Source organism: Cynocephalus volans, chromosome 14, assembly GCF_027409185.1.
Source record: "Cynocephalus volans isolate mCynVol1 chromosome 14, mCynVol1.pri, whole genome shotgun sequence".
In the NCBI taxonomy this organism is placed as follows: Eukaryota; Metazoa; Chordata; class Mammalia; order Dermoptera; family Cynocephalidae; genus Cynocephalus; species Cynocephalus volans.
The window spans coordinates 10,541,170-10,551,697 of record NC_084473.1 but is presented as its reverse complement, the minus strand read 5'-3'; the positions used below and the strand labels follow the sequence as shown (position 1 = coordinate 10,551,697).

General features: G+C 46.3%; 1 protein-coding gene and 1 non-coding gene across 5 annotated transcripts; both read left to right on the top strand.

The window, feature by feature from the left end:
- The first annotated feature begins 2,051 nt into the window (after positions 1 to 2,051).
- Positions 2,052 to 9,509, top strand: ODC1 (ornithine decarboxylase 1). Of its 4 annotated transcripts, none has more exons than XM_063078138.1 (12): positions 2,052 to 2,207; positions 4,857 to 4,970; positions 5,079 to 5,197; positions 5,474 to 5,647; positions 5,844 to 6,016; positions 6,272 to 6,406; positions 6,528 to 6,609; positions 6,819 to 6,902; positions 7,846 to 8,008; positions 8,098 to 8,210; positions 8,291 to 8,505; positions 9,044 to 9,509. In XM_063078138.1, the coding sequence occupies exons 3-12, from the start codon at positions 5,096 to 5,098 to the stop codon at positions 9,186 to 9,188; spliced, it is 1,386 nt and encodes a 461-aa protein (XP_062934208.1). In that variant the 5' UTR covers positions 2,052 to 2,207; positions 4,857 to 4,970; positions 5,079 to 5,095; the 3' UTR covers positions 9,189 to 9,509. The 4 variants fall into 4 exon arrangements, with proteins under 4 accessions (XP_062934208.1, XP_062934206.1, XP_062934209.1 ...); XM_063078136.1 differs by having other exon boundaries at positions 2,052 to 2,479; XM_063078139.1 differs by having other exon boundaries at positions 2,052 to 2,479; positions 5,064 to 5,197.
- Positions 3,796 to 3,931, top strand: LOC134363469 (small nucleolar RNA SNORA42/SNORA80 family). Its single transcript, XR_010021724.1, has one exon. It is a non-coding gene; the product is annotated as a small nucleolar RNA SNORA42/SNORA80 family (small nucleolar RNA).
- Positions 9,510 to 10,528: the final 1,019 nt, after the last annotated feature.

Sequence of the window (10,528 nt, the reverse complement as noted above, 5' to 3'; positions counted from 1 at the left end):
ACCAATTTATGTTCTTGAATCCACGTTAGTAGTTGGGTTTCATGACTCAGGCCCTGCCGACTCCCAGGCCCACTGTCAAGGCCTCTCTGAGAGAGTCTGCCTGCAGCTGGCAGGGCCCACGCCTGGAGGAAGCAGCACTTCTTCTTTCCTGGCTCTGCTTTCCCAGCTGGGTCGTCCAGGCAACGCCTGGCCTCCCCAGAGGAGACCGCAGCATGTGTTCAAGACTTTGCATGTCTGGGGTGGGTATGCAAGAGAGGCATGGTGTATGAGTGGCTTATGTGTTCAGCAGATAGACAGACCACCTGGCTCCCTGCACCAAGAACACACCTCTGCGTTCCAGTTAATGCTTCTCAACCTACAGGAGAATCATGATCTACCCATCCCCATCCTTTCCTCCAGGCCAGGCTCCTACAGGGATCCCATATGCCGAGACATCTGAACCCCTCTGCCAGGAAGAGGCTGCATAACCAGGGCAGTGTTTGGATGGCCTATTGCTGGATGTGCCCTGGAGAGCTGGGTATGCAGGCCATGCAGGAGACTTCCAGAATGTCATCAGAACGAAATGTTTCTTCGCAGACAGGGACAAATATCTCTTCACCATTTAGCACTTGAAGCTATAATGTTCTCTGATGGGTCTGGATGGTAATCTCATTGCTTGGGGAAAAATTAAGGTTGTTAAGGGTGGAGAGAAGTCCCTTCTCCCTCCCTGCCTCTAGCCTGTCGTACTTGTCACCCAGTGGTTGCTCAAGGACTATCTAAAAATAAAGCCGATCAGGGTGTCCAAGAGAAGAGGGTGCAGGGTCCATCACATCCTTCTACACACTAAGACTCATTTCTGCTTATGCTGTTTTCCCTGTTCTTATTTCTGTGGAAGCCTATGCTCCAAGGAGAGCTGGATCACTCATTCATCACCAAGTATTCACTATGTCCCAGAGCTGGCCGCGGGTACCAAGGTTTTTCAAAACCTCAGAGAATTTTGTGGCTGTTGAGGTTCTTGGGTTATCTGAGGCTCAGAGAAGGAAGGTGACTTGTCTAAGATCACACAGTGAATTGGGGCAGAGCTGAGCTACAGCGCTGAGCTCCTCCAGGGTCCCCCTGCACAAAAAAATCGCATGGCCAGGGCTAGATTTGCACTCTCTCTAACCCCTCATGGGCAGCCCTCCAATCTGTGACAACCCACACCCTAGGATGGGCCTTAATCCTGTCTGTTGAACTTTGTCCTTAAGAAAATGAACGGTGAAAGTTAGAGAAAAATCATGCTCCAAATGTATTCAATTCCAGTCCCTGCCTGGAGCAGGCAGTTGGGGATGGCCTGGGGTGACTGGCCAAGTCCACCCCCAGAGGCAACCACTGGGGCCTTTGGGGTCTCCTAATTTCCTAAGTGGCTTTTTGCCATATGTATTCACTGCTTAGACATTTGGAGCGGTAGGACTTCCATAACCCTGTCTCAAAGAGTGCCAACTGCCGCCGCCCTTACCGATGTCTGGTTATTGATGGGCTCCATCCAGAGCAGTAAAGGTCAGTGGGCAGCTTGGTGTTCAGGACCCGTCTCCTCCCACCGCCGCCCCTAAGGCCCTCAGATGAGTCCAGCCTAATAAGGATACCGATCTCGGCAGGCCCCTTCCCCCTCTGCGTCTCTGCTGCCTGGCTGGTGCGAGCGGAGGTGCCCCAGCACCACTTCTGGGTCTCTTCCCTCGGAGAGGAGGCTCCGGGCAGCAGGGGCCAGGGCCCGCCCGGCGGGTCCACCAGGCCCGCGCGCACCTCGCCGCCGGCGGGGCGCACCGGGCCTCGGTTGCGCAGCGACTTTCTTTTTCTGCCCTAGTGCTCGAGGCACTGAATGCCACGTAGAAGTACAGTTTTGCGTGGCGCGACAGCGGTAGATTTGGCAATTCGGCGGCGACAGCCTCCTGGACCAGGCGGAGGGCAGGGCTAGCAGCCCGGGGGCTGAGGCCCGCGGCGTCGTGCGCGTGCGCGGAGCTGCTCCGGGGCAGCGGCTGGCGGCCGCCCGCGGCGTCGTGCGCGTGCGCGGACTTGCCGCAGGGCCGGGCGGGGCGGGCGGGGCGGGCGGGCACGCGTCTCCCTGCGGCGCTGACGTTCAGCCGCCCGCGCCCCCCGCCCCTCCGGCCGGCCCGGGTTGGCAGCCACCGAGCCCCCGCCCCTCCCGCGGAGGTCTCCCGGACGGAACCGATCGCGGCTGGTTTGAGCTGGTGCGTCTCCATGACGACACGCGGGGCGCTATAAGTACGGAGCGGCGCGCCGTCGGGCTTTGTCAGTCCCTCCAGCCGCCGCCGCCGGCCGCCCCTCAGCCAGCAGCTCCGGCGCCACCTCGGGCCGGCGTCTCCGGCGGGCGGGAGCGAGGCGGCTGACGGCGCGGCGGGGGCGGCGGGGACGCGGCGGCGGGGCGGCCGAGCGCTCCTCCGGCTCCGGGCGGGCGGCGGCGTCTCCATGGGGCCGGCCCGCGGCGTCCGGGCGCTCTGAGGTGAGCGAGGCGAGGCGAGGCGAGGTGAGGCTCCGGGCGGGCGGGGACCACGTGTCCCGGCGGGGCCCAGGATCCGGGGACAGACCCGCGCCGGGGCAGCCTGCCGGAGACACGTGGTCGCAGGCCGGCCGCGGCTTGGGAGTTCGCGCCGGGCCGTGACCTTGGTCAGCCGCGCCCTCCGGGCCCAGTGACCTCTCTGTGAAGTGGGGGTGCTGACCCGCGGCCACCCGCCCGGCGACAGAGCGCGTCCTGCGCCCCGTTCCCCGGCCCGGGGCAGCGCGTGCTGGAGGGGCCCTTGCGGAGTCCCCCGGTCCCCGCGTGTCGCCTCTCCCCGAACACGTCAGCGGAGGTTTCCGAGCCAGGGCGGCCGGAAGCCGTTGAGAAGGCCCTCGGGTTCCTTCAACAGCCGTTTTCTGTCCCAGCCCCGCGGCAGGTGCAGGGGAGCCCGCGCGACGCGGTCCCGGGACCAGGCGCACCCTTGTGCCTCGCTGTCCTGCTCTTTTTTTCTCTCTTCTTTTTAGTTCTTTTTGCTGTGTGTACAGAGCAGATGACACCGATGGGAAAAGCCTCGGGGGTGGCTAGAGCTAAGATAGCCTATGATGGCGAATACTCGACTAGCCGTGACTTAGGATTGTTTATTTAAGGACTCGGAGTGACTTAGTGAGTTAAGAAAAGCCTGGCTCAGGCGGACAACCGTCCACATAGGAGCCAGCCCTAAGGTTTTCAAAACAGGCTGGTTGTGTTGTTTGAGAGTCTTAAATAATTGTGAAAGTGTGGGGCGCAGAACCTCCCAGGAATGTCTGGGTCAGACAAAGAATGTGTTGGCTTACATTATTCAAACCTAAAATTGGGCAGAATTAAATTGACTTGTGAAATGTTTTCAAAGTTTCTGTTTGATTTAGTCCATACCTCTTATAACATTACCATCTTGTGTTAATTAATTCAACAATTTAAATAAGCTTAGCTATTCGGAAGACCAAAAGATGTTCTTAGGTGAAATTTATTCAAGTAAATTATTCAAATAAAACTTTAAAGGTACAGTAAAGGAAAATACTAAATACAGTGTTTTTCAAATAAAAACTTTCCAAATTAAAGCCTGAACGTTGCCTTAAAAATATTTAACAAGACCTTAAATAACTCAGTCTCTACCCTTTGAGCCTGTTCATTAGTAAATTGTAAATGTTATTTTTATATAGACAAAAATGGGTTTGCTTCTTTTAGTCTCTTGCCTTCTCCTAGGGGTTATTTAGGCAACTCATGAGGTTGACAATGCCAGAAAGTCACATTAGCTTGAGTCTTAAAGCTAGTTCTACCATGCATGGGTTTGGATTTATGACAGGCTCATCCCCCTGGGCCTCTCATAGTGCCCCATGCCAGAGCATACTGTGACCCCGAACCATTGCCTGGCCTCTGTTCCCATAGGCTGCTGGCACTGAAGTGGGCTGCACAATGGGAAAGAAGAAGGCCCTACCTGGCAGAAATTCGTAATTTTAAGATAACCGGTTCACCAGTGTCATTTCATGAAGGCTAAGGGCAGTGGCTTTTGTTACTAGCATGATGTTCTTGCTTACTCTTGTTATGCATAAAGTTAACCAAAAATTACTTCCATGTGGTTATCATTCATAGCTAAGCAAATACTGGAGTGTCTGTAAGGACAGTAGTAATCTGGTGGGCAACATTGGCTCAAGGATATTGATTTCTGATCAGATAACAACAACTGTAATAGAACGTGTTAAGTTGATTTGAAGGTGAGGTTTTAAACAATATATGCCCAGCTAATATAACATGAAAATTAGCTCATGAAATTCTCAGGAAACTTACGAGCACTCAGTAAGTTGAATGCCTTAGACATTTCTATTAGTCACTGAAAATCATTTGTGTAAGACTTAGTGAAAGTAGGAAATAGCAAGATGTTTATATGGCTATATGTAATTGCTATGATGCTATTTAAGTTTCTGAAGAGTTGAAACAGCTCTGAATTAAAGCAGACTGACCATTATAAAACCTTTTTCCATATTAGTAAGCTTAAGTACAGGCGAGCTTCTTAGCTGCATTGTACAATTTTGGGGTGTAAATATTTGAAATGCTTATTTTGAAATGTGCTATACTCGTATATGGAATTTCAGTGTGCTGCTTTGAAAAAACCTAATGTTAAATATGTGTGTCTTCAGATATATATTGCAAAGGTTTACGGAATCATGTGACTTACATCTAGAGATAATTGGGATTCCCACACCAGAGTGATCTATTTCCTTTGGGTCCTTGATTAACCCTACTTTTTGTGTATGCTCAGTCAGTGCTCCATATTTCAACCGGATGTGATCCTAAGGTAGATTCTGTCTTTCTAAGGAAAATTCTGTGTGTTTCTATTTATCAGAACATTTCCACTGCTGCTCTGAGGACATACACAGTGGGATTTGGAATTCCTGGAGAATTGCCTTTGTAAGAAGCTGGAAATAATTTGTTTAAATTCCATCTCTTCGTTTTCCGTGTAAGTACTCAGCTTACACTTTTGTTGCAGGGTAATCTTGTTAAGAATAGTATGGCTAAGGCTTCTGAGTGAATTTCTCCACTCCATTTGCAGTTTGTTGTGTTTCAGAGGAACATTGAGAAACCATGAACAACTTTAGTAATGAAGAGTTTGACTGCCACTTCCTCGATGAAGGCTTTACTGCCAAGGACATTCTGGACCAAAAAATTAATGAAGTTTCTTCTTCTGTAAGTATGTGAGGCCCATGCTGGCAGTGCATCTGAGAATGCTGGGCAAGTGGGAAACTTCAGTAGGGTCTTAAGGAAGTGTATTGGAGCTTGCATGTCTTGTTAGGGGATTTAGAATTTAATTGGCTGTGGATTATCCAGTGATAATGGTGATATTTGTGTCAGTGACTAAAATAAAAAGTAAGATTCACTGAGAATGTTGGGAAAGACAGGCTGCCTATTAGTGTGGCTATTGTGAGGCTGCTAACAAGTTACCTGTAACCACTCGTGTTCTAGGATGATAAGGATGCCTTCTATGTCGCAGACCTTGGAGACATTCTAAAGAAACATCTAAGATGGTTAAAAGCTCTTCCTCGTGTCACCCCCTTCTATGCAGTCAAATGTAATGATAGCAGAGCCATAGTGAAAACCCTAGCTGCTGTCGGGACAGGATTTGACTGTGCTAGCAAGGTAAGCAAAAGCAGGAGGATTTGAAATTAGTTATATAAAATGGTCCTGGTTTTCTCTACAGGGCAGATGAAAGTTGTGTTTCTTGAACAATAAATGCTAATGAAGGAGGTGGCAGGGGGCACACATAACAACTTTTCTGTTTATTCCACTTATTTTAGCTACTTATGTGTAACATGATACAACTCCTCTTTTTCAGACTGAAATACAATTGGTGCAGAGTCTTGGGGTGCCCCCAGAGAGGATTATCTATGCAAATCCTTGTAAACAAGTGTCTCAAATTAAGTATGCTGCCAGTAACGGAGTCCAGATGATGACTTTTGATAGTGAAGTTGAGTTGATGAAAGTTGCCAGAGCACATCCAAAGGCAAAGTGAGTCATTCCTCCCTTTGAGGGCATGGTCGGGCATGGGATATGTGGATTCTTGTCAAACAAACTTAAATTTCTAAATTATTCTGTTTCTGTACTTTAATAGAAAGTAGTTTAAATCCTGTATTGATTAATAAAACCATATTAGATTTAAACCACAGAGTATCAGAAACAATATTTAAGACAGGATTCTCTTTATTTTAGCCATGGCTGTAAGTGATCTTCTGTCATGAGACATCTGATACGCTTTTCTTCTAGGCTGGTTTTGCGGATTGCCACTGATGATTCCAAAGCAGTCTGTCGCCTCAGTGTTAAATTTGGTGCCACACTCAAAGCCAGCAGGCTTCTTTTGGAACGGGCAAAAGAGCTGAATATTGATGTCATTGGTGTCAGGTGAGGTCTTGGCGGCATAGAGACTAAGATGTTAAACAATGCCTGTGTGATAGGCTTTCTTCCATGAAATAGTTATTTCAAGAAGTAGTGAAAAATGGCATCTCATTTCTTTTCACCCCAGCTTCCACGTGGGAAGTGGCTGTACTGATCCTGAGACTTTCGTGCAGGCAGTCTCTGATGCCCGCTGTGTCTTTGACATGGGAGTGAGTACACATAACTCCATTAGTGAAGTTACTGACAGCTAGTTTTAATTCTACAGTTAACCTTTTGTAGAAGTCAGTTTCATATTACAGAAGTTTAAACTCTTCTGCATACATTTTTTTCCCCCACATTTGAGATCTACCATGCTGCATATATTCTTGTTACTTGTTATGAATCTGGCTGTTTGACTTCTTAATTTTCTTGACTCTAGGCTGAGGTTGGTTTCAGCATGTATCTGCTTGATATTGGTGGTGGCTTTCCTGGATCTGAAGATGTGAAGCTTAAATTTGAAGAGGTAATTTATAACACAACTATTATGTACAGTAGCTATTTTTGTAAGTTCCTTTATGCAATATTTCAAAACTGTTTAATACAAAAAGGGTCTAAACATGAAAATAAATGTCTTGGTGTGATATTTTGAGTAACTTCTCTGTGCTATCTAAAATTAGTAGTACCGTTTGGTTTTCTAAACTGAAATGAGTCAGTTATCCTAGAACTCTTGGATAATTGATCACATTAAAAAATGTTTCTGTGGGGCCGAGCCCGTGGCGCACTTGGTAGAGTGCTGCGCTGGGAGCGCGGCGACGCTCCCGCCGCGGGTTCGGATCCTATATAGGACTGACCAGTGCAATCATTGGCTGAGTGCCGGTCACGAAAAAACGACAAAAAAAAAAAAAAAATGTTTCTGTGAAATCACTAGGGAATATGTTGACTTCAGTACTGACTTTAGTCCATTACCCCAAATGTGCTTTGCTGGTCTTCATATTGTATTTCCTTTCCTTGAAATGCTTTAAATATTTAAGCACTTAGGAAGTTAAACCATTATATGGTGCTTGAGTTTATAAAATAAATCCACATTCTTATTTTTTAAAATTATGTGAGGTAGGCAGAATAGAAGAATTTTTATCCTGTTGGCATGTATTTGCTAAATAAAAATATTTGGGGACCTTGAGACCTCACTAGGTAATAACTGGTTTTATACTATTCTTTGAGAAAATCATACCCACGATATCTTAAAAAGGATAAAGAAAATACGCAGAGGGGAATCAAAGTGAAACAACAGCGATAGGCAGACTGGTTTCCAGGCAGATGTTTACTTTTTTGCTTTTGTTACTTGATGATAAACCTCTTTGCTGATGCCTGCTCTCATCATGTCATGTTACAGAGCACTGTGATCTTTCTTCTGCGTGTGAATTCCCCGTAATGAATGGCTGCTCTTTTCTGTCTCACTCTCTTAGATCACCAGTGTAATCAACCCAGCATTGGACAAGTATTTTCCGTCAGACTCTGGAGTGAGAATCATAGCTGAGCCGGGCAGATATTATGTTGCATCAGCTTTCACACTTGCAGTTAATATCATTGCCAAAAAACTTGTATTAAAGGAACAGACAGGTTCTGATGGTACGTATAAAAGATGACTCTTTGCATGTATAACTGAAAGTTGATTCAAAAAAAAAAAAGTGGTAATTATGGTTAATCTGCTTTTCTAGATGAAGATGAGTCAAGTGAACAAACCTTTATGTATTATGTGAATGATGGAGTATATGGATCGTTTAATTGCATCCTTTATGATCATGCACATGTAAAGCCCCTTCTGCAAAAGGTAACTTCTGAACATACTGTAGGAAACAGTTGAGATGATTGGTCACAAGTATAATTAAGTAGCACTTTATCTTTATATAGAGACCCAAACCAGATGAGAAGTATTATTCATCTAGCATATGGGGACCAACATGTGATGGCCTCGATCGAATAGTTGAGCGCTGTGACCTGCCCGAAATGCATATGGGTGACTGGATGCTCTTTGAAAACATGGGCGCTTACACTGTTGCTGCTGCTTCTACTTTCAATGGATTCCAGAGGCCAACCATCTACTATGTGATGTCAAGACCAGCATGGTAAGTGAGATACTGTGTGTTTATGGTTCTCACAAGAATAGTCACCTTCTTGGATTTATGTTTGCTTTTGTCTAGTTGAATAAGATTGGGGCTGGCTGGTTAGCTCATTTGGTTAGAGCCTTATAACACCAAGTTTATAGGTTCAGATGACCTCCCCCTACCGGCCAGCCACCCAAAAAACACAAGAAATTGTTTTGCCTAGGATTAAATACAGACAAATGGAAGGAAGATCTTTCCAGTAATACTGACTTGTATTTCTTCTCATATTTTTCCTAAGAAAGGTTTTAGAAAAGACCAGTTAGGTATTTCTAAGTAACTGGAATATTTAAGGATATTTAAGTTAATGCATGAGACTTGTGTTTTTCTTACTATGAAAAAAGTAAGTCTGAAATGCTTGCTCTAGAAATACATCAAATTGCTTCCTGATGACCTGGTAAGCAAGGAAGTAAATACTCCCATGAATAAGTTATTCTCATGCACTACTGCCCAGTTATGGGTGACTCAGGGTTTTTGAATATGCCACTTCCTTCTCTCTCAGGCAACTCATGCAGCAGATCCAGAACCATGACTTCCCACCCGAAGTAGAGGAGCAGGATGTCAGCACTCTGCCTGTGTCTTGTGCTTGGGAAAGTGGAATGAAACGTCACCCAGCAGCATGTGCTTCTGCTAGTATTAATGTGTAGATACATTCTTGTAGCTATTAACTGCAAATTTAGCTTGAATTAAAGGCTTTGGGGGGACCATTTAACTTAATTACTGCTAGTTTTGAAATGTCTTTGTGGAGTAGGGTTGGCACAAGTGCAGCAGCGTGGAAGACTAGGAGATGTGTTCCTATGGAATCTATTTGAATATTTGTTTTATATGGATTTTTATTCACTTTTCAAACATGCTACTTAAGGAGTGCCCCTCAGCTGCTGAGCAAGCATTTGTAGCTTGTACAATGGCAGAATGGGCCAAAAGCTTAGCGTTGTGACCTGTTTTAAAAATAAAGTATCTTGAAATAATTAGGCATCGGGAAATTTTTACAGTGTATCCATTCCAGATGGTTCATGAGTCCTGGATAGTTTGCTTTAGGTTCTCGCAAAGAATAGTGGATCTAGCCCACACATAGGTAGTAGAAGGAAAAAGACGGATGAGGCCGAGGCTGTATTCTCTGGTGCAGACAGTGGGCATCTGCTCAACCCACCCTGAATGTCCAGACTCGGCTGCAAATGTAAGGTGCTCGGAACTCCTGTTGAAGAACACCATTATGCCAGACTGACCTGTCCTGTCACGGCCAGTGCCCAGGGAAGGTACATGAGGCCTTTTGAGCCTTACCTGTAGAGACCATAGGTGTTCCCCTTCCCACCTTGACCTGTGACAAGTTGCATAGTTACAGGTTAGAAATATAGTACCACATTTGGCAGTCAACTTATTTTAATAAATTCAATAACAGCAATTACTATGTGTTGTAGATCTACCTTCTTGTCTGACCTTGACCACTGGCCTTTTATGTTTTCCTTTCACTCAGTTTATACCCCTGTTCCCCCAAAGAGTGGCAGGCTCTCATCCTATTTAATCCCCAAAATGGAAGTTTTGAATTCCTGCTGTAGCTGTAGGAGGAGGGAAGGTCATGTAAAAGCCAGATGTTACCCTAGTAAAGCCACCCATGGGAATGTCATTGAGAGTCTTACCAGCCTCATTAGAGGGATGTGGAAAGACAGCAAATGGTGCAGCAAGGACTGCTGTGGCTCTTCCTCTCCTGGGGCACAAAATGTTAAAGCTGCTGTAATGACCCTCCGGCTGATGCTGTTGGTGTGTTCACCAAAGTTACTGAGGAGAGTGACTTTCCTACCTTCCCAAGGCCTGGCCTACACATGGTGGGCCTGAGCACTCCTGTGATTTGCTAGTTAATTTTTGTGTGGCTGCTCAGCTAGGCTAATGCTTGGCTTGTTACCAGCTCAGGTGTCCCTTCCTGGATGCAGGGATATGGTTTTAGTTGCTAAAACATAAATGAGATTTCTTGGGAGCCACAAAGAAGATA

What these genes read in the sequence shown, in the direction of transcription:
- ODC1 (XM_063078138.1), top strand. Translation starts at nt 5,096, where the DNA reads ATGAACAACTTTAGTAATGAAGAGTTTGACTGCCACTTCCTCGATGAA. An exon ending in AGAGCACATCCAAAGGCAAA is followed by an intron (nt 6,017 to 6,271) that starts GTGAGTCATTCC and finishes CTTTTCTTCTAG; the next exon opens with GCTGGTTTTGCGGATTGCCA. An exon ending in GTGATGTCAAGACCAGCATG is followed by an intron (nt 8,506 to 9,043) that starts GTAAGTGAGATA and finishes CTTCTCTCTCAG; the next exon opens with GCAACTCATGCAGCAGATCC.